This window comes from Etheostoma cragini, chromosome 9 (genome assembly GCF_013103735.1).
Source record: "Etheostoma cragini isolate CJK2018 chromosome 9, CSU_Ecrag_1.0, whole genome shotgun sequence".
Taxonomy (NCBI): domain Eukaryota; kingdom Metazoa; phylum Chordata; class Actinopteri; order Perciformes; family Percidae; genus Etheostoma; species Etheostoma cragini.
The window spans coordinates 12,044,477-12,068,269 of record NC_048415.1 but is presented as its reverse complement, the minus strand read 5'-3'; the positions used below and the strand labels follow the sequence as shown (position 1 = coordinate 12,068,269).

The following is a 23,793-nucleotide window of genomic DNA, read 5'->3' as shown; positions in this document are numbered from 1 at the left end:
ATCCAGGGTAATTACTTTTGGTTGATATCTTGAAAAAAAAAAAATCAATGCTGCTACCAGTGTTAATTTTGAATACCGCTAAAAATCTTTAATAATAAAGAAATTTAGATTCAACTGATTTTCTTTTTTTATATGTAATATATACTTTTAAATACCATTAGCAGCACAAACATTTTAAACTGTAGTGAAACATTTTTAAACTTATCAAGAACTCAAGTGCAAGATTTTTTTATTTTGGGAGTAAAGATGGGATCCAATTCTCCAAATGCACATTAATTCCTCTTTTAGTTGGATCAGATGGTGGTTCTAGCATATCTAGGAATCTAGGAAATATAGATCATCATTTTACTATTGTTAGTTATAGTGTTTCAGCCACACTATATGGGATATTGTTCTTAATGAAATGCAACCTTCTGACTGTGTCCAATTGTCTAGCTGGTCCTTGCTTAAAGGCAATTAGATCATGTATTTGCACTGCTCCAGCACTCAACCAGACATGAGTGGAGAGCTATTTTTAGAGCAAACTGCAAGTCTCTATCTCTGGGTGCATTTGTCTCTGCATGAATGTATAGTTATACCTCACCCCGAATGAGGAAAACCTTGCTAAATGAGATAAATGCATGGTGTTGTGGCCATCCCCAGTGTGCATGCCATCAGTTCTCCCAGATCAATACTCTGATGAATGGCCAATAGACAAGAACAGGGGTGGCCCTGTTAGCCAGCCAGCCCACAATATTGGACATTGCGCTTATTGACAGTGAGGAGTGCTATCCTGAACAAAAGGGGAGCCTAATGAAATATGTGTGTGCGTTTATGATAAATGAGTGAAGCACTACACTGCCCTGGTCTCAGGTGCATTTGGGAAGGGTTTTGTTCCATTGTCACACTGCCCTATAGAGATAGAGAGAGAATGTGGAGGCTATTAGTTGTTAACAGGGTCAGACTGGAGCTGTATTGGAATCTACAGTCAAGTGCAAGTGCAATTGCATCAGCAGTGACTACATGAGTTAAAGCAGTGCAGCCAAGAGCCATCCCTCTTTACTCATTGTTTTCTTACCCCACCCGGTCACTTAACTGTCTGAGTTGGACACCTGGAAGCAACTGTTTTTTACAAAAACTCTTGCTTTTTAGATCTTAAATCTGAATCTAAAAAAAAATAAACAAAATCCCCCCCAAAAAAGTTACATACATCTACTGTATGTTCCAAGCACCTTCAGCATGTAACGAGAAGTCAGAACAGGGGAAACCAAAATCAAATGATATCTTCTTCCCTTCAGTTACATACATTTATCACTTTGATAAATCATCTTTGATCACCTATTGGGAAATTACAATTTACACTCTGTTATTACAGACAGGCCTGAAAAAGTTGGCATTTTTCTCTCCCAGGGAGGCCATCTTGCAGAAGAAGCTGTGGGAACGTGTTTCCACCCATGTGATTGAGAACATCTACTTGCCTGCTGCCCAAACAATGGACTCGGGTACTTTTAACACCACCGTAGACATCAAACTCAAGCAGTGGACTGACAAGCAGCTTCCACACAAAGCGCTGGAGGTAATGTGCACTGTCTTTAGACAACTGGTCAATTTTTATTCATATTTTTAAGGGGGGGATGTAAATCAAATCATTCTTTGATTATATAGATATGAGGACATTTCTAAATAATAAATTAATTGTTCTTTACTTATATTTTGTTCAACAACTGTGTCACAGACTGCAGAAGTTAAAGAAATATTCAATAGGTCAATGGCCTTGTGGTAATATGAGCCTCCTCTTTCCACAATATGTTTGGCATCCCATTAGATTGCCTGGGAGACACTGCAGGAAGAGTTTGCCCGCTTCATGGCTGAATACAAAGGCAAAGACCAGGACGACATTTTTGACAAGTTGAAGGAGGCTGTGAAGGACGAGAGCATCAAGAGGCACAAGTGGAATGAGAGGGCCATGGACAGCCTGGTAAACACACAGTAAATCCACTCACCATGTGTGTAAGGGTACAGAGAGCAAACACACTAGTTGATTTAAGACTTCCTAAAGCAGACACACTATTTATGATCAAGTGCACTGAATATCAAGAAACTGGTTATGCTTACATTGATACTAAAATGCATTGCAATTATTTTACAGCTCAACTAAGTTTTTCTTTTTGTTTTGTGTGTGTGTGTGTGTGTGTGTGTGTGTGTGTGTGTGCGCGCGCCAGAGGGTGATCCAGCACAATGCCCTTGAAGACCGCTCCATCACAGACAAGCCCCAGTGGGACGCAGCCATCCAGTTTATGGAGGAAACCCTTCAGTCACGCCTCAAAGACAGTATGTTAGCCGTGATGGCCTCATACAGTGTCACTTACCCTGTACTAGATTTCCTTTCTAGTCTAAAACATGAGATTAATTTACCTGTCAAAATGTCCCATCCCCCCAAGAGTAAACCAATTGACAAAGTATGGCACTAACACAGTTGCACAGTTACAGTTGTAACAAAGATTGCACATCAGTGAGTACGATGGTTTGTCAGTGCTTTACCTTCTCTTCATTGAATTATCTATGTTTACATGCTTGTGGTGATGCTTAATGTGATATAGGTGCCAAAACAATCAATGTTTGGTACTGGCAATTTGTTTAGTTTTGTCATGCTCAAAAACATTGTGGCAGAGAATCGTGATAGCAATTCGAAGCAAAAAAATCGTGATTCATATTTTTCCCGAATCGTGCAGGTCTAAGTCAGATCCATTAAAATTACAGATAAACATTTTAAATTTGCTCTGGCACATTTGCCACAGTTTGGGGCACATTGTCACAGACACACATATTAGGAAGATGGCATGCTTATTTGACATATTGTCTAGTGTTCTACTAAGGGCTCGTTTTCTGGTGCGCCTAGAATGCTCATGACATATGATGTCATTGTTGTTTGAAAAACTGTGGATAGAAGTGGCTACTACAGTAAGTAACATACTCCCAAATCACATGTCATTCTATTTGTGTATGTTTTTTCCCTTTTTTCCTTTCTTTGTAGCTGAGTCAGTAATCAGTGATATGGTGGGTCCAGGCTGGAGGCAGAGGTGGATTAACTGGGTTAATCGCACACCAGATCAGGTCAGAGTTCTAGATGTCTCTCCAAATTTCTGAGTATTGCTGTGTTTGCTTTTTTGGATTATAACTTCTTATACACTTATTAAACTGGTATAATACCAATTGCCCCATTAGTGCCGATCCTCATGTACAGTATTTAAAGTCTAAGAGCTTGAAAGAAGTACACAATACATGACACAACCATCTACTCAATCGCAACACCCATTTGCCACCATGAGGACAGTGCTCACCTCCTGTTCTTTGACCTTGTAGCATGTTCGTAATGAAACAAAAAATGAGCTGGACCGCTTGCTGAAGCTGCACGATGAGCACACAGCCTACTTGGCCAATGACGAGGTGACCACAGTCAGGAAGAATCTGGAGGGTCGAGGGGTTGAAGTTGACCCTGTGCTGGTGAGATCAAAACAGAGATCTAAACTTTTAAACAAGAGATAGGACAAATAAGTTAATGCTATAAATGCTGACAATAGTGAAAATTTCATAATTGTTTTGCCAGTTTTAATCATCTTTCTTTGTTAATATTAAACACAAGCTTGCTATTTTGCAGCGTAAAATGCATACAGTTTATGTGCCCCCTTTCATGATGCTCACTGTCCATTAACCGCTGAATAACGGATTTCCTTACCTGGTCAGATCAAGGACACGTGGCATCAGCTGTATCGACGACACTTCTTGCAGAAGGCGCTGTCTCACTGTAACCTCTGCAGGAGAGGTTTCTACTACTACCAGAGACACTTTGTTGACTCTGAAGTAAGGGGAGAGGATGAATTATCCAGATCTTTCTTTCTTTTTCACCTTATTCTCAGCTATATTTAAGGTCACTGTGTGAAAAGCTGAGTTTTCTTTCCAGTTGGAGTGCAATGATGTGGTACTGTTCTGGCGGATTCAGAGGATGCTGGTCATCACAGCCAACACTCTTCGACAGCAGCTCACCAACACTGAGGGTAAGAATTGGGGATAAAAAATATTTGGTATCAATCATTTAAAGGAAAAAAAGGCTTAATATGGATTATTTTGAAATCCTGTTTTGATTATATATTCAACTCTTTGCCACTGTTTATTTTCATATATTCGCTCCTACTAGTCGGCCTTGTATTGTTTCTCAAATTTGTATAAATTGTGTAATTGTCATGTATTTGGGTGTAGTGTGAAGACACAATTCCCTTCTCAACGATTTACGATGGTAAAATGTGTTGATCATATATTTCAACAACTGAGAAGAAAATCTGGTGGGTTTGTGTGTGTGTGTGTGTGTGTGTGTTCCTGTTTGTGTGTGTGTGTGTGTGTGTTCGTGTTCGTTCCTCTATTCGTCTTCTTAGTGCGCCGACTGGAGAAAAATGTGAAGGAGGTGTTAGATGACTTTGGGGAAGACATGGAGAAGAAGACCCACCTCATCACTGGCCGCCGAGTCCAGCTGGCCGAGGATCTCAGTAAGACACACAATGACTTCTAGCAGAAGAATAGGACTGTTAATAACAAATAAAAAACACAAGTGTATACTTGAAGGCCATGATTAAGGAGGCAGTGTGTCAGCTTGTCCCATTGGTTGCTATAGGGACCATAAAAGTGATTTGAATTACCAAAACTACTAGACCCCAGTGCAACTCATAATTGCATACGTCGACCTGTGGTCTTTTTAGTAAACGTATTTTATAGAAATTCTTGAAATTGTCAATAGGTGGCAGTAGTGCTAAAGGAAATGGTGTTGACCAATCTGATATAGCAGTATTCATTTAGTTGAAGCATCATACTGTTGGCTTGCAAGAAAGTTAAAATAACTTGGATGTTAAGTGTCAGTTTGCCTTTTTAAGCTTATTTTGAAGGTATAGTAAACAGTAATGCCGCCATGTTGTAAACAGGATTATGTACACTTATATATATGTGTTCTGCACGTTTGGATAGCCCCCTGAAGCTAAAGACTACACATATACTTGAGAAGGGGTGTTTGTGACAAAATCCCTGAGATCCAAAAATATGTTTTTACTATACATTTGGAGTCTTTAATTGGTGTGTGAGAGAGTTTGTGTGTGTCTGTCTGATCAAAAGCAGCAGTGTGCTGGCTGTCTGCCTGTCAGGTCTAGCCACCAGCCCAGCTCTCTGCTCTCAACCCTGCTGATTAAACACAGCACAATTTGCAGATTGGCCACATGCGTAAAAGACCAGCCCAGACTTGCTCTCTGTCGCTGTGTCCATCAGACTCTCTTTCTGATACACATAAGATCAGAGTATGTTGACTATTACTTGTTCAGCAACCGTAATCACGCCTTCTTTGATTTTTACCAAAGGTCCTCTCTCTGAACTTGGGTAAAATGTTTTCAGTCACTTTGAATTAGAATCCACCATCTAAAATGCTCTAGGAGCCTTAAGTGTTCTTGCATACTTTTAAAAATTCTGGTTCCAATATCGGATATTCACCACTTCGAATGATTGACACACACTGCTGGCAACCTTCATCCTAACTTATGTTATACAATCTCAGTCAAAAGTTCGGACACGCTTTCACATTGAAGTGAATGAGAAAGCTTGTTCAAACCATAAAAATATTGTAGAACCGTTGTTAAAGCAAATTAAACATAATTTGGTAACTCCTTGTATTTTTTAATTCCGAGCACACAGTATTATGTTTGTTGTGTGTTTGGGTTGATGAGGCTTCTATGAGTCAGACCACCAGTATGGCTCTGGTCTCAGTTTGAGCATGGTGTTAATGGTAACCAGAGACGGATGGAGAAGATTTCTTTGTTGGCACCGCTAGCCACCCCTCTGGTTGTTATTATTATAGACTATTAATCATGTTTTGGACTGTGCCACCAGTGACATGACCAGACCTGTACATATTGTCCTGCTGGTTAGCATCCACTGACAGCAGTTATGTAGTGCAGTCATGTTTCCCTGCTTGTACAGGAATTAAAGCCACAAACCTGCTATGGAGAGGCTGTTAAAGCAGATGACCAATCTTCTCCTTTTCCTTGACCATGGTCTGTGGGAAACTTGTTTCCTGCCTATGTACGAATGTGCTTTGCATTAATAGATACAGAATCAGTAATTGTACAGGAATTGGTTTCTTTTACTATGGTTAAGAAGCATTTAGGTGGTGTTTGAAAAATTAACCTGTGAAAATAAACTATTTCTGCACAGTTTTGTTTTTTAAAGTCTTGAAAGACTTTTTCTTGGTGGTGGGCCTGACATATCGGCTAATTTTTACCTGTCTGCTTGCTGAAGGCTCCTATTAAAAGCTTGAGGGTTGAGTACTCTCCAGCTGTGGTCTTATTTAGCAAAACTCTGCTTGCTAAGCAAAGTCTGTATTTATAAAGCAGCACTTGAAGACTTTCTGCCATTGCGAAACACACTCACACACACACACACAGACACACACACACACACACACACACACACACACACACACACACACACAACTTTTACAACAAATTTTTATGATGGTAAAAATGTGGTTTTACAACCACATTTACAATAAAAATCTTCAACATCCCTGAAAATGTTTGCATGATATACATTTTGGGGATTAAATAACATTAAAATGCAGTAGATTCACTAATTAGAGGTAGTTAAAAATATAATCCATTTGGGTAGTTTTCTTGAATATCCTTTTTTTTAAATCCTTTTTGTAGTAACACTAGGCTGAATGACTTCAGTCAAGATTGTTTTCTGGCAATGTTTTTTTGAACTTAAAGTTTATATTTTACAACTTGCAGATACTCTGACCTTATGACTTGTACATCAGCCGTATTTCTGATTCTGGCTGCATAGTGACATGATTCTGTTTGCAGTGCTTTGCCCTCTGGCCCTGAGAAATCTCATGGAGCGGTTTATTTCCTGCTGCCACATATTCTTGGCTTCTATATACTGAATCTAATTGAATGTTTGAGACCCCGGCAACACCCATTTAAAAAAGAAAAATCCCTCTCTAATCTACATTTATTTAAACTCTTACACATTCAAACATTCCCTGTTGTTTTCCGTCAGTAGACCTATTGACTAGTGACAGGGGACCTGTTGTAATGACCCACAAATAAGTGATGCAAGACTTTAAGTGGTTGGTTGGTTGGTTGGTTGGTTGGTTGGTGTGTGGGTGTGGGTGTGTGTGTAGGTGTGTGTGTGTGGGTTGGGTTTGGTTTGGTTAACCAAGACTCAGTTATCGCCTTGGGAAAACACACACACACCTTCATTGACTTTTTCCCTCCTTTACTACCATTGAAACACACATGTAGAACATATACATACTGGATAGAGACTTTACGGTGCATACAGGCACAGTAAGATACACTGTTGTTTATTTTAGGGGACGGTTTTCATTCCGTCTGAAGTGGAGTCAGGTTTTCTCTAACTCCAGCCGATAGGCGAGCACACACACACACACACACACACACAAACACAGTCTCCATTACACACTGTCAGGAATGCCCACACCTGCCTGGCCTTGCACATCCTATAAGGCAAGTTGGTCCTAAACTTTCCCAAACAGGCATGACATTCCCACACTTCCCACCGCCTCAGACTCTACACATTGATAGCTGTGAGAATGTGGTTGGAATCTGTGATGGGATCTAGAAGGATCTAGAAGCACACCTGTGCATGTACACCGTATCCTTTCACAGACTCATAGGGTCCAGCGTGGCATGTAAAAACAGAAAATATTCCTGTTACTCTACAATGGTTGTGGGATGTAAAAGAGTTTTAGAAAAGATATATATAAATCTAGCAATGCGAAACCTAACCATTCTGGACGCCATGGTGCTCTAGGGTTTTATGGCACTGACCAGTGTCCCTGGTTCGCCTTACACTGCATGTGGCATGTTATTCCCCATGTCTCTCCTTCCTTATTTCCTGTCTGTTTCTACTCTCCAGAAGCGACATCAAAATGACCCCAAAAAAATCCAACACCTCTTTTGTTGTAACTTATACTTGTAATATATTTTATAATATTCTTCTCAGCATGCCTTTATCACTAAGCCCTAATTTTTATTGGTGATGGGCTGATTTTTCTGTTCATCTTACCAAGAAAATGTACATTTCAGACTTTTAGCTTTGTCAGTCTGTCTGGTTGAGTTAGTGGGTGAGTGGAGGACATGGGTCATTAGCTGTCTGACATTTTGCACAGACGTTTCTGTATAATGCAGCCTAGACCCATGTGTGTGGGCGTGGGTATGTGGGTCCATCAGTCTAGACTGAACTGCTTGGCTGATGGGCTGACTCTTTGATACACCTCAAAGCACAAAGTGTGCAAGATTCTAAGGGCCAAAAGTTTTTTTAAACAATAAGTTGTAGTAGAAGTCTTGATCATCAGGAATTTGGACCGGTCAAGGAACACTCAATTTATAGGACACCAACCTGCGAAAACATTTATTTGTAGTGTGCTAATTTAAAGGAGGGGTTTATGGCACTTGATAGGTGCCGCACACACCTGTTTCCAGCCATGCAATGTCCTACAGGAAAACTGATTTTCTACATGACTATGAAGCAACCTTTCTTGATTTATTATAGAATAATTCCTCAGATCTGGTACCCCTCCTCATTCTTCAGCCCTTTAAAAGACAGCAGGTCAGATCGCCTTAGGCCCAAACTATGGCCTGACCCCACAGGTCAGCCAGCTAATACAACAGGCTACTTGATCCAGCTAGCTTTGTTTTCCATCTCTCTAGATCTTTCTATCACTTTTTCTATACCTCTGTCAAATTATTTTCCTACGGACCCTGTCCCTCTGGGTCTTGACAAAATATATAAAATAATAAAAAAAATAAAAAAAAGTAGGGAGCCCACCGTCACTTTACAGCACCTATTATAGAAAGAGGAGGGAAGACAGGAGGCAGGAGAAAGGATAAACACACTTAACAAAGGCAGAAATGTGCTCCCAGAGGCAGTTAGTTGTTAAGCTGTCTTTGCCTCTACTCGCAGGCAGGCTCAGCCTTTGCTCAGGTTACAAATAAAGGTCAGGTGTGTGCCTCAGTGAGTGAGAGCGTGAAAGCACTGTTAATAAGTGGTACAATGTGCACTTCAAAGAGGTGTGTGTGTGTTTGTCAGCGTGTGCCAGACCAGCTGTATGGCACAGTGCCGTCTCTGGAGCAAAGCCCGGGCCTAATGTTCAAGCAAAGGCCTCTTAGGAGTCCACTGGGATGTTACTTGCCTGCGTTGTGCGTGTAAGTGTGAAAAGTGCACTATACCAGAATGTTTCTAGAATAACCACTCTAAAATAAAGTGTCGGACTTCATATTTAAAATTGTGAGCTTCTAGAGACTTTCCACTTGTCAACATAAAACACAACTGCACCATTTTGGTTATGTCATAAGGCACATTTGTCATGTAAATCAAATAGACCCCTTTTTCAAAGGAGCTGTTGGGATTGTTGGTATGGTGGGATTTAATGGTTATAGCTTCACGGCCTTATTTAACCATATTCTTATCCCTTATTACCTTGACTGTCCTTATTTCTTTCTACCAGTGACCTTAGCCATTTAGTTTTGCTTGCAGTTTTGGCAAATGGCTGTTTAAATTGCAGTAATTGTACTTTTTTTTTTTATTCCTCCTGGTTTACCTCTGTCACATGAATTGGCTGCCTGGGACTGGGAAGAAGCAGTTTCTCGCTTTCACTCCCCTCGTGGTGTCTTTTTATCCGCCTTGTCTGCTTGATCAAGAGTTTGTGTACAGTGCGCTGGCACTAGCACCTGCATGCACAAACAGTCACACACCCTTGACACATTATTACATCAGCTTTTTTGTGTGAAGTTGAGGTCAGTTGAGTTTAAAACCTTAGTCATGGGAAAGAGGTCATGTGAGAGACCCTGACGGAGTATATACATATGGGTGTGTGTCCTTTGTTGTACTTTTATTCTTATAGGAACATGTTTTTAGACGATGCAAATGGAAGATTTTTGCAAAGTATTGGCAATGTTGCAGTTTTTTACTATTTCAATGTTTTACATTATTGTTTGGGATGCAAACAAAAGTGCATTAAAAAAAGTTATTTCTTCTAAGGTAATTGAACGGAATCCTAAACATAAAGTATCGTCCACTCAAAGATGTGTTTCACAGTTGGTATATTCAGACTGAGGATTAACTGAGGATTAATTAACTGAGTGAGTATGTGAGTTTCCTCCTGCTTTATTTGTATTGGTATGGAAACATTCTGGACAGCACATTACCTACATTATTCTGGAAGTAAAGCATTTTACATTGTTAACATTTTCAGACACTGAAATCAAGTCCCTCAGTGTCACACTTTGCTGGGTGCTGGCACATTTTTGGAAGCTCGGATTCAAATGAACATGTGGCCAACACAAAACCTTTTAAAATTAGTTCAGTGTACTGTACTGCCACCAATGAATTGGGACAATGTGCAGTTAAAAAAAATAAGTTTTTGTTTTTAGGCTATTTAAGCGTTATTAAAGGTGTCAACTGAAGGTGTTTTCAAGAACACTGATAATGTGTGAAGTGTTTTTCATGTTTGCACTTGCTGTCACTTTCTCCTTTTTCCTTTCTCTTGTGGGGAAACAGAATACAATAAAGCTCTGGTTGTCTGGGCTTGCTCACCGGAATGCCCTCTCAGCCTCACGCTCACTTTGTTTCCTTTCATGCCCCCCTCCTCCACTCCTCCTTTAAGCAGCTTCCTCCAGAATGATTAGTGAGGGCTCATTGAGAAGTGCTCCTCTGATGACGTATTGTCCTAAGGTGTTGTGTGCACATGTGCCTGCGTGATCACAGTTTACAAATGCTTCACCAAAGCCATTGACACTCATTTCTTGCCTGCTGCATTGAGACCACAGATCAGATCATTATTTCATGTCAGTGTACGTGTGAGACAGCTGTTTGGCTGTGTTGATAGAAAATACAGAAACTTAGCTTTTTTACGTTGCTGCTAGATGTAGTGTCAGATTTTAGTTTGTAGTTTGTGTGAATAAAGGTTGACACACATCAGCATTTCTAAATAAGTTAAGTTTTCCCCATCTACACTGCACACAATCCTTCATAATCCCTGCCCACTGTGGACAATGTTTTTCCAAAAAATCAGCGGTCAAAAATGACACCTTAGGATGGAAAGCCCCCCCCAAAAAACTAAACATGCTGTTTGAAATGTATCTGCATCATTGTAGACAAGGTCTAAGACTAAGTCAACTGATCTGCTTTTTGGAATATGTGGGTGGTTTTGTGCAGTGACATAGTGTGAAGACTCCTTTCCCTTACACACACTCTTACATATGACCTTTTATGAATTTTAATTACTTCCTCTGTTGTTTATTTCTCCTCTGTTTGGTTCTCCATCTAAACCTTTCTTTTGTTGCCACGCTTCATTTAACTCCCTCCCACACTGCCTTGCTTCTATATCTCTCATTTCTGTCTTTTTGTCTTTTCTCTCTGTCTGTCTCTTTTTTCCCCCCATCTTTCTTGCTGTTTTTTACACTCAACAATCCTAATCTTTCTGCTACGATCTTTTTTGACTCTGAATTAAATAGACACTAGTTAGTCAGCAGTGTCACTCTATAAACTAAGGAGTGTTACACTAATAGTAATACAATATAAGTGTGTTATTTTTCCACCGAGGAGGAAACCTCAGGCTGCAGAGTTGCTGCCAAATAATCTATTTTCTTCCTGGGAGCATCAAGTACACAAACCGTATTGAACCGCAGTTGTCATAACACTGGCACAGTTGAAGCTGCCCCTCCTGCATTTTATCTAATATTTTTTTGTTAATGTGTGAAAGTGACTTCCCAAGTGACTTGACTTTTCTATCACGAGGCACCTGAAAACATCTGTAAATGCCTTGATAATTTCTTTCCACTTCGTTTGATGGCTTTTTTTGTTCTGGGGTCACCACTAGATTATTAAAGTTAACGTTTCAGTATGAAAGACATGTATTGTCATCAGATCTGGTTTCCTGCTGCTCTTGTTTTGATACTGCCCGTATATAGTTTCCATTCAGTTAGAATTTGATCACCCAGGTCCTGTTTTTTTTTTTAACACTACATTCAGTTGCCAATTAACTACTTAGTTTCACAGTCTAGCGTTTGACTTTGATACACTCTATTACTCCTGTTGTCAGCTTCTTTTCTCTTTCACACAGTCATACTTGCGCTTTACTTTTCTCTGACTGTCTCTAACCTTTTCCTTCCCTCCTCACGAGACAGATCACAAGAAGCATGACTGATGTTAAGCATGTGGCCTCTCTCTGTTTTTTTGGTACACTCTTCTGCATTTTCTTGCTCTTTACATCTCCCTCTCCCGTTATCATAGCTCCCCTGTTTCTTACTGTCTGTTGTACTCTGCTGTAAACTGTCAATGTGTTTTTTTTTAATTCTGCATAAGACAGCAGTCTCTTTCACCTCTGCTCTTCTTCCTCTTCACATTCAACTAACTTCATCAAGACTTCAAACAGGCATCTGCCCCCATTTACCGAAGTTGTGACCTACATCTCTTTCCACTTTCCCACCATCCCTCCCCCCGTAGTCCCTCCCCATCTCTCTTGCTGGTTTCCCCCTTTCACTCCTGTACATCCATCCTTCCTCTCATGTCAGGAACCAATAATGTCTTTCTAAGAAATTTTGCATGGAGCAATCCAGCATCAGATTGCAGGGCTTAAAGTATTCCGGCACCTTGCCGGATCTCCGGGGTGCAGTAGTGAGGAAAACTAAATGAATAAATTTGGTTTTATATTTGAGTCAATTGGTTTCACCAACCAATCATATGAGAGGAACGCTCTCTAATATGAGACGAACTCTAACTAAGTAAGGGCCTGGTGCCAGATTTCTGGGGTATGACTGAAGTCCACAAAGGATTTGTTTTTTAAGCGCTAGGTTTAACCAATCATCAAACTTCCACCTACCAATGAAAAGAGTTCTAGCCAGATGCCAAGTAGGGGGGGTCCTTGCCAAAAAGCAAGAGTACGGAGTGTGGTCTCGATGGTAACGTGGCTAAAGAAAAGTAGATACATCTATAGTTGAGAAAGGATTTAAAATGTGAAAATCCATGAAATAATAAACTTTTCTCATTTCAAACAATAAAATTAATAAAAAAAATAAATAAAAAAAACGTTCAGAATCATTTCAGAAACGTTTTAACTATCTATGGTTGTTTGATTTCTAACGTTACCTCAAAACATCATTCAAGTGACAACCTTGTTGTATTTGATTGCTAACCTGTAGCGATCAGTGAACAAACTTGGTTAAGTAGGTCAATTTTTGATGTATTGACATTACTCTTGTATGCTACTTGGTGCCTCAAATTGAGCACTCAGCTGCAGAGTATGTTCAAGGAAGATACTCACTGTACGGCAGCAGCGGTAAGAAAGTGCTCGCTAGTCATTAGATGCTAGCTATAGTCACAAAGCTTCGTTCCCTGCACTCTGACAAATGAGTACGTTACTGGTGTTTCACCGGCATCGACGGCTACCGCTGCAACTGCACCTTCGTTGACGGTGTTTGTGATCAAAAACAATACGTGTGTGCACGTTCATAACGGAACACAATTTTCATTAACGCTGGCTACTGTGTATAATGTATTTAAAGACCAGACTGCCTTGACAAAGCTGTCTGGAATCAGCATGACCGTTATTTAAACATAATCGCCTTGTCCCAGAGTTTAGATGTCTAGCTATCTGAAAAGCTAAACAAAGAAAAGTCTTTTTAATAAATCTACATTAAGCAAGTAAAGTCAACATGGACAAAATTATAAATGTACTAATTAACTTTTTTGATGATGACCTGGCTAAAGTAACACATCTAGAAAGTTTTGTTTTCACGATAATTCAATGTAGGATTATGATATTATTGCAAAATGAAATTGTACATTGGCTCTTAATTTAACAAGGTTGGAAGAAGTAAAAATGTATTCAAAACGTTTTACTTCTTAACATGACTTTTATTATTGTGTAATGTAAGAAGGACTGTTTCGCCTGTCAAATTAACTTGAATGAACATTACACGAAACATTGCACTGTGCCCCCCCCCAATGCACTGACGTTTATATAGTATATACAGTATTAGTTTAATTTTAAAATAAACTGTACAGTTCTAAAACTGTGGGATTTACACACACTTGTGCTCCAGGGTCCCTACATTCATACTCCACCAAATATCTTACATTAAAGTTGTTGATAACATATGATTTAGACAACATTACCCGTTGTTTCATTGAAAGTCGGGTTTAATTGGCTAATGAACCTTCTGCAGGTGATTTGGCTGCTTTTTAATATCGTTCCTAGATACAAACTCAGGAAATATATCCGTTGAACAAAAGGAAACAAGGAAAAAAGGGCTATATGTATTAGATGGCAACAGGTGATGGAAGGGGTGTTACAGAAATAAAGCTATAAAGGGGACTGTGAAGCTACCTTTCATTCTCTTCAGGGAGGAAGAGAGAGAGAGTGTGTTTGGGAAAATAGGAAAGAGAAGGATGTATGTGCTTCTGTTCCCATGTTTCCAGCACAGTGTGGCCACCAGGGACCCATTGCAGTGATCCTCCTGTCACTTGCACATGCCATGATCTGCCATAGATTAAGATGAGGTTATATGAAAACCATATACTGGGGTGGGCGGGCGGCATTTGCTCATGTCATGACCATACATTTCTAGAAGGTCAGTCTAACCCTCTTCTGATTTATTGTCTTGTTAACAGACAGGCATTTTGGATCTTGTTTATTGAAAAGTTCCTGGGGCTGAGAATATGTTGTTAAGATAGGTCACACTTTGTTTCCAATTAGACTCACTTTAAGAAGTGAAACACACTAGAGCTTGACCGATGAAGGACTTTTAAGGCCAATACTGAAACAAGTATTTGGTTATTTAAAAGTAGGATATTCCAATATATTGGCCATTATATATATTTTTTTTAAAAAAATTAAAAAATCTAAAAACGCGTAACACACTATAAACAAATTTCCTTAACAATAGTTATTTGTAGTTATTTGAGTTCTCACTAAAATAACACAATAATTTGTTTTGTCACAACAGAACAGAGGAACATCAAAATATGTTAAAGTTCTGATAAATAAAGCATATAAAAAGACAAACTTATGATATGAAACTCCAAGTCCTTTAAACAAAAACACAATAACCAAAAAAAAACTGTTGCCAAGTTGTAGAGCACCCTCTGGACACACTGTGCAACGGCAACACTCATAACATGGTTGACCATCGTTTTTTTTTTTTATATATATTCATTTATCAGAATAATGTTTGTCATTTTAAATGTTTTTTTTATTTTTATTTTTATCGGCCATTATGAATGCCAATACCAATAGTTTAGGAAATTACTAATATTGGCCTGCCAATACATTGGTCGGGCTTTAGAACACACTATAAAATGTGTTTACTGTATGCAGTTATGGAGATATAGTTCAGGGCCTTTCTCATTTACACAGGCATTTTTCAGTATTTAGGATCAATAAAGTGACTAACTAGTTCTTGAAATTCTCTAGTGTAGTGATGGTACCCTTTTATAAATTCTATAGCACTTTTTAAGGCACTACTTCTGTTTACCTTTGCAAGTAAAACACCTGCAGTCCAGTGACTCCAGCCTATGGGCCCTAACAGGCCTTTGCTAACGGCTCAAAGGAATTCCAGGGGCCTTTGCTGTCTCCTCAGTTCAGTGTTATATGGATGTGACAGTGTGTGGGGTCTAAAGCAGCTGGAAACATGTATTTACCTGAGGGCAGCAGAGGGAAGAGGAGACCTGGCCTGTCTTATCTCCCCCTGTCGTCTTGTTTGATCCGGCTGGTTTGGGGTCAGTGCTTTGTCAAGAAGGGACTGAGAGAAGGTGATTAAAAATGGATCCTTTACATTTAGATCCAGGTATCAACAGAACTGGATGTATGCATGCCTTGTGCGTGTGTTTGTTTTGTGTGCTCAGGTCAGCATTAGTTGACTTGGTCCACACACCTGTGGCCAACTCGGCAGAGGGGAGTTTCTCTAAGGGATTATGACAGGATCTCGGTTTAAACCAGACTTAAATCAGCCTCACATCCCAGGTCCATGTCGTTTTCTAGATTGATTGCCACTTAGCCTCAGCAGCACAGGGCTGCTTTTAACTGTAAAAGGTGAGCCTTGGAAAATGTCAGCCTTGACTTTCTGTGATTTACACCACAAGTCATAAGTAGTATTACTGTCTCAGACCTGTTCATTTGTAAGAATGGGTTTAGGAAATGATGGTGACTGTTTACTGTTATATTTGGATGATAAATATAGGTTAATTTATGTTAATCATTTAAGTTTGTAGCTCTTCCCTTAGTAAAACCATCAGACCTAAAGCTAAACCCACCATCTTTCAAATTTTTGTCACCACTATGCTCATCTTTATAACCCCCTGTATTAAATTTTTGTCCGGCCCTTCAAAGGCACAAGCAATGCTTGGCAATAAAACCTGCCCTTCACAGACCAACGACAATGGTCACCTGGCTCTTTCCAAGGATTCTTCCCTGTTTTTTTTTGCAGTTTTTGTTTAGTCTGCCCTGTGGCTGACCTCAAACTTTGACCTGTTCAGGCCTACGTATGTTTCTCCCAGGTTGGGCTGCTCACTCCCAGGCATCTGTTTTCTAGATAAGAGCCGTGATTGCAAGGGCTGATTCATTGCTCTGTCACTGACATGGCGTTTAGGCCGTAGACATCCTTGCTCTCACCGTGTCCACGTCCCCTATGGCCCAGTTTTTATAGCATGACAATCCAGATTTAGTGACAAATCAAGCAGCATGCTGAGGAAAAAGGCTTTTCTGTTTGTTACATTAAGAGATCAGCTTTCGCAGAAGTAAACGGCACAGTGTTAACGTGTTTAGTGTCCCCACCTACACTGTGACCCTGGCAGTCATGAGATATAAAAAGTGTATTCATGAATGATGACAGGTTTAGACAGGAACCAAACCCTCCAAACCCTCCGTCCCACTCTCTCAAGTGACCATGCTATGAAGTGTCAGTAGAAAACATTAAGAGCTGCATGCTAAAGTAGCCTTAACCTTGGCACCAAACTTTGTATGCTGATATCTTTCTGTTGCCACTTTTTAATAACAGCCACCCTTTCTTTACAGGAGAGTGGCCATCTCCCATAGTGAGAGGATTACTTTTTTCTATCTCACAGTAAATTGCCTCCCTGTCCTCTCCCTCTCATCTTTTTCTCTCCTCTGTTCTCTCTCTCCTCTTGTCCAGCAGGGCCACGCAGTTTCACAGTCTAATTACAGGTCAATTAAAGGCTTTGTGGCTCTGCCCTCCTTCTGCCAACGCTTCGGCTGCAGCAGGCTTAGGGGACTCGAAAGAGTGAGAGTGAATGAGATATCATTTCATGTGGCGATCAGCCGAGAGAAGGCCTTGAAAGAGGGAATTTGGGGGAAAAGGCTCCCCTCTCTTTCTCTCAATGGGCAAGAGTCCCTCCATCCTCGCCAACCCACACAACACCCAGCATCTTAAAGAAGGGGCCTCTGGGATAGAGGCCAGAGGATTATGGGAATATTCATGACCAGATAAAGGGGTGAGCGGTTGAATGACTGTGTTTTGGGGCTCATCTCTTAGGTAAACAGGAGCCTAAATGGAGTTTTAGATCGCTACTCCCACTGCTCCGTAAGGAACAGGCAGTGGTGACTCTGTCCACTGTTTTTTTTGTTGCATTTCCACAGCGCGGAGAACAGAAAGCCTTGTAGTGGCCTTTTACTCCGCTTTTACTGCTGTCTTTCTGTGACAAACAGATGGTGTGGGGGGGAAAATATCTGTTTCTCACAGTTTTTATCCACAGAATATTGGCTTTTCTGAAAGACACCATTCACATTTACCGGTGGCCTCCTGGGCTCCTGAAAGCTGCTGAGGGCTCATTTTAAAGTCATTATGCTTGCCGCTGTAGCGGAATGATTGATGGGTTTTGCTGTTCTCTAAAATGTCATGTTGGAGCTGTAATTGCACAAGTAGCCAGGCACAGGTAAAACTAAAGCTAAAATGTATATTAGGATAGGTGGCAGGTCACTTTCCCAACATTGTGACACTCATAGCGGCATGGTTCCCACGGTTTCTTGGAATCACTGAAAAAAATCCTTAAAAGATTTTGAAATAGACATTGAAAACTTGAATTAATATATTTTGTGCAAGAATAAAAAGTGTTCTTTTGATACATTTTTTTACTTAACATTAGTAAATAGGCTATACAGTATTGCTGTTCAAGAGACCACTTAGTCGGCCTCACTGTAACCCACCATAACTGAGAAGTGTTCACACATCATTCAATCCTGTCTTTTTGTCTGTGAGCTCTTATAAAGTCTGCTGGTCCTCATTGTAAACATTCTCAATGTTACAGTAATTCACCTTGATCCGTGTCTATGTCATGTTTGGTCCTTGAATTTGAGGGAATTGGTCCTGGAAACACCTTGAAAAAGTCCTTAAAACTGATGCTAAGAAGGTGTGGGAACCCTGCAGGTTTTGTTTTGTGCTTGTTTGTCTTCCTGTGCATTTTTTGTATTTTTTCCCCCCAAATGTTGTTTTGTGGAGTTTGTTTTTTAATTATATTGGGGCAATGTGGGTGTTGAGACTTAGAGCATGAAAAAACATTTTAATGATCAAGTGAGTTGCATTTTTTCCCATGCAGTACTGAAGTCAGCCTGAATGTGGCCTGGGGATAAAGGGTGTCAAATATACAAAGTGTAAAGCTTTCTGAGGCAAATGAGTGACTTGTGATTTTGGATTGCATAAAAAAAAATGTTTCTCAGTGTCTCGGCCAAACAGTTGGCAGGATCCTTAATGTTTGACCCATGTTAAGCGGTCTGCATGTAAAGCACAGAGGCTCCACAGAGCACCTTATCCTCAGCCACATCTTAACCGCTTTGAAGCTTGAGCCAGGGGATTCCCATATTTTGATGATCTGACAGTCCATACCCTCCTCTCCTGACACACCGACCAAAACCCCACCCCTTTACCTCACATCTCTTTTTCTTCAGGTCGGACAGATGTTGGTAATTCTTCTCTGATTGGCTTGGATGGAGCTGTGTTGTTCTGTGGTCAGGGCACGCAGCCCACACGGCTGAACTCTGTCAGTTGCCTTTGAGCCGTGCCCTGCGGTGGGCTGGGTGTCGGAATGGCGTACCTCAGGGTTATGTTTCATTCAACCCCACACCTGCTGCAGTGACTTGTCAGCGTGCCCCTCGGCAGGCCCTCTTAATGCCTCCATTAGGTGTTGTAATCTCCCCCTAGCGCCCTGCCATTTTGCCTGAGTGTGTTAACAGAGTATCAAAGGCTGGGGATTTTTTTCTTGCCACCTGCCAGCGGTGAGTGTGTAGAAAGCTAGAAAAGAGGTGGCATTAGGGTGGTTTTGTCTTTGTTTCTTTTAGGGCCAAGCTTTTCTAGCTGTCAGTTAATTTTCTCAATTGTGTGTGTGTGTGTCATCCAGCACTTCTCAGCTCTTCTGGTGTTTGAGCACGTGTGTGGGGGTGAGCCTGCATCTCTCCTAGTAGCGTGTGCTTTTCATCCATTAGGAAAAGGATATCTCAGCAGCCGTGCTCCCATCAAAAGGGGGCTGCACACAGGCCCACAAGTACGATATTTAGTTTCACTCCAAAGCACGCACACAGTTATCACCTTTGTGCCGACCTGAAATGGACACTTAGGACACTGTTGCTCTGCGGTCCAAACCACAATGATTTATCTCCCTAAAAAAAGCGGGAAGTTTTTTTAAAGCTGTTTCCATTGGGCCTTCTCGTAGGAAAATAATCGACAATAGGTCGCCTATGGATCTCGTGTGGCTGATTGATCAAGATAGAGCAGTGCTAGTTTGTTCTTCAGAGCCGGTGTTTGAGTTTGTGCTTGGGGCAGATCCAGACAGATTAGCGAGGGTGACAGGAAAGCTGGAGAGCAAGCCAGGCCTGGAGGTGCAGCTGGCATTGGGAGCCACGGCTTCCTTTTCTCTGTGCGGGCCCACAGACTTCCTTCAGCCACTGTTTAATCAGCGATTAAGAGCGCTTTAGATGGCTCGCTCATCTCGTGTGACAGTACATGTTGGGTGGAAGGATTGTTCGTCCTTTGCAGTCTTCAGTCAATAGGAGTGTAATCATGAAAAGAAGTGGCTGATTGTTTTTTCAGTAGATTTACCCCATGTGAAATCTTGTTGTTATGGTATGTCCCTCTGTCCATTAGCAATGTGCCCGTGAGGTACATACCACCAGGAGGGGAGGGTGAGAGCTTTGATGTGGTCTATGCTTACCGGGAAGGGGTACACAAGCCTCAACATCAGATGTGTGAAGGTCTGCCTTGAGGTTTTGCTGTCACTGTCAGAGGGGACTGTCTAGTGTTTTGGTGAAAAATGTGTGGAAGGAATTTCTACCTGTAAAAGTATACACTAGGGATGGGGAATATAGTTTTTATATATTTTTAAAAATATATTTTCTCCGTTTTAAAGAACAGATTTATAACCTGCTACCCATCCTGATGTTGCGTCATTAGTACTCAGTGTGTTTTGAAGGGAACTAGTTAATGCTTTAAAAAAAAAAAATAATCATTGGAAGTGTTTAGGGTTGCAGCTATCAGTTATGTCCATTGTCAATGGACTTGTCGATTAGTTTCCCAATGATCAATTAATCATTTGATTTACCGTAAATAATGTTTAAAAAAAATTTACATCACTGTTTCCATGAGAACAATTTGTTGTTTTGCCTCGTCAGACTTACTCGGTCCGCAAGCAATGATTTTTTTGCTGATGATTTATCTAACAATTATTTTCTCATTAAATCCATTATTATGGTCTATTAAACTTCAGAAAGTAGTTTTTGAAAAAAGCTCATTGCCATTTCCCAGAATCCAAGCTGGCATACTCAAATATCTTGTTTTGTCTGACCAACAGTCCAAAACCAAAAGATATTTAAAAGAAAAAGCTGCAAATCCTTACATCTGAGAAGCTGCAGCCACAGAATGTTTGGCTTTTTGGGATTGCTGCCTTCTGTTGATCAAATAACTAATCGTTTCAGCTATTGAAAAAGAAAAGCAAGAAGAATTCTTGGCATGTTTTTCTCAAAGAAGGACTGAAACACAATTGTTGCCAATTGTCTGTTGTTTGACAAATTAATTAATTAACATCTCTTCTGTTCTGGAAGTGGGTTTTTGTGTATTTATCGGGGGTTTGACTAACCAGCCTACTCGGTGTGCTTTTCTGCAGAGAAAGTTCGTGAGATCCAGGAGAAACTTGAAGCCTTCATCGAAGCTCTTCACAAGGAAAAATAAGAGAACCGGGTATTTGTCTCTACTCTACTATGTAGTAACAGTTACCTTTACTGAAGTGATCTTCAATCAAAGCACTTATTATTGGAATAAGAATTGAACAATTGTTAAATAATAGTTTTTGAATTGTCGTAGCAAGATCCTAAATCTGTACTCGCAATGGGAAAGTGGGCGTGTACCGAATATGAATGTGAGTTGTTGTTTCTTTTCTCCTTTTCTTTACAGAACTATTGGAAGTAAATATACAGATTACAACAGAAAAATGCACTAAACTAAATCTGTAAATGACCGATATCACCCCCTGACCACACCACTCGCCTGACTTTAATACCCGCGTATTGGCTTCATGTCCTCCTTTGACGCATATGGACCTGAACTAGAGGAAACCGTTTTCAAGCTTTCTCTTTGATTTTCCATTTTTTTCCATTTTATTTTTCTCTTGTGACTGTCCTGCGTCAAGAGGAGGTGGACTTCTGCACAGAAGCCCAAACACAGTCAGATCAGGAGGAAAATGAGAAGTGTGCACAGTGATGACATACAACTGACCTCTCATTTTCAATAAATGAGGATTGTGTGATTGTGGACATGTTAATCTTCCCATGTATTTTTTTCAGCTGCCTGTGTCTGTACATGTGATTAGAAGAGTGTCTTCACTGATCTCTGTACAAAGAAACACTATTGGCTGATGGGTGAAACCACCTTGAATTTCATACCTGGTTTTCCTAAAATACACCACGATACCCAATTAGTCCACAAGAAATAGTCTCTATTTAACATTTAACAGTTGTTGTAGTTGCACTTCAAAGCACTTAAGTTATCCCTCCAAGCTGCAGCTCTACTCGACAGGTCTATGTACCCCTAAATGAGACAGTGTTTAGTTCCCGCAGGTCATCCCCTTAAATCTAAGAAGAATAGAAAGCCACTACCTAGTTCAATATTCAGCTTCCCTCCCATCAACACCCCCCATTGTAACACCACAACCACCACTTAATAACAGGATACGATCAGCTCTGAAGGTGCTGGAAAAACTATTATGTATAAATATATTTCTTATTATTTTGATCTAATGGGGTTTATTTGACAATATTATGTTTATATGTCTGCCAAATGCACATAATACCCTGGTCATGCAACCTTTTGTCTCCTTCTCTGTGTTTGGGATGTTTGCACTTCCATCATTGCACATTAGCATTTAATCCATACTCTCCCCATGTTACAACTGACAGATAATAATACAACTTCCAAAAATGAAATAAGGACACCCTCTCAATAGATTAAAACTGTAATTAAACATAACTTCAGAATGCTTCTAGATAGTTTAGACATATTAAATTAATTAGTGCTGCAATTTTTTTACTGATAAATATCACATTGTTATACCTATTTATGAGGTTTAAGACGTCATTACTCAATAGCCACATTGCACCATCACTTAAAGATGTCATAATTGTTTAAAAATACTCTCTCTTCTCTCTAGTTATATTTTATTTTATTTTCAAAAGCTATGAAACTATCTGTCAGTTGTTAACACGTCTTCACTTACACAAGGGAAGGTGGGATCTGCTGATGTATTTCCATACTACACCAGGTTTGATGTCCGTTTTATTTGGCACAGTTCTGTCTCATACATGTACACAGCACAGGTGCGCTTTCACTTATTCATTTTTCCTCTCCTGTCTGTGAATGGTCATTAAGATCTTCTTGCTGTTCAGGGAGGAGATCAAACACCCAGAAACCAAGGGAAATAGTTATCTCCCTTTGTAATGAACAGAAATTATTGTCAAAGTTATAAAAAAAAAGGAAAACATTTAACACACTGATGGGTTAATTTTAAACTGAAAGTGATGCTTTTTGTCAACTCACTGATTATTCTTCAAGTCATTGTCCAGTACCGGATGTTTCTACATGGCTCCCAATCTTGTGATTCTTCCTTATTCTCATCTAGAACCTTTAATCTCACAGCCACCTCCATCGTTTGGACTATTGGGACTCTTTCCATCACCCACATAGATATCCACTTACTCGTCCCAGTTTGAAAAACTGTCTGATGCTTGACCGAAAGAGGGGTGAGAGACTGCTTTAACCCTATCCACTCATTCATGTGTATATGGGTATAAATATATATATAATAAGCAGTGCATTTTGTACAGGTACAGTTAATGGAAAGTCATGGAGTTACTTTTCATGTACAGCACGTATATTCAGAGTGAGCAACTTGTGTAACATAATCCGTGAGTTGGTTACAAAAAAATGTTTTATGTTGTAGAAAGTAATGTTTGCATGGTGTACCCCATCAGATGTGCTTTATTTATTAAAGAAGAAAAAACGTGAAAATAAAATTGACGTGAATAAAAAACAGACTTTTTTCAGGACGTGTCAGCTTGTCCAGTCAGTGATAAATCCATTTGCACATGTCAAGTGGCCTACTGTTGACTGCATTGTCATCCAACCAGTGAGAAGCTCAAATAAAATGTTCACAACAATTTCATCTCAAAGTCCATTTAGTAGCTCTTGTGAAGCTTCTGAC

The 23,793-nt window shown here is 40.1% G+C and overlaps 1 protein-coding gene and 1 long non-coding RNA gene across 8 annotated transcripts in view; both read left to right on the top strand.

The window, feature by feature from the left end:
• The window catches only part of opa1 (OPA1 mitochondrial dynamin like GTPase), a 39,257-nt gene extending 15,749 nt beyond the window's left edge, over positions 1-23,508 (top strand). For all 7 annotated transcript variants that reach the window (XM_034882564.1, XM_034882561.1, XM_034882562.1 and 4 more), the window contains 10 exons: positions 1,390-1,555; positions 1,805-1,957; positions 2,202-2,310; positions 3,014-3,093; positions 3,343-3,483; positions 3,724-3,840; positions 3,941-4,034; positions 4,410-4,520; positions 21,205-21,278; positions 21,492-23,508. In XM_034882564.1, coding sequence (XP_034738455.1) covers positions 1,390-1,555; positions 1,805-1,957; positions 2,202-2,310; positions 3,014-3,093; positions 3,343-3,483; positions 3,724-3,840; positions 3,941-4,034; positions 4,410-4,520; positions 21,205-21,269 — 1,036 coding nt within the window. In that variant the 3' untranslated portion in view covers positions 21,270-21,278; positions 21,492-23,508. The remainder of the gene's footprint in view (positions 1-1,389; positions 1,556-1,804; positions 1,958-2,201; positions 2,311-3,013; positions 3,094-3,342; positions 3,484-3,723; positions 3,841-3,940; positions 4,035-4,409; positions 4,521-21,204; positions 21,279-21,491) is intronic.
• On the top strand, positions 13,748-19,638 carry LOC117951062. Its single transcript, XR_004658045.1, has 3 exons — positions 13,748-13,902; positions 14,518-14,521; positions 19,628-19,638. It is a non-coding gene; the product is annotated as an uncharacterized LOC117951062 (long non-coding RNA).
• Positions 23,509-23,793: the final 285 nt, after the last annotated feature.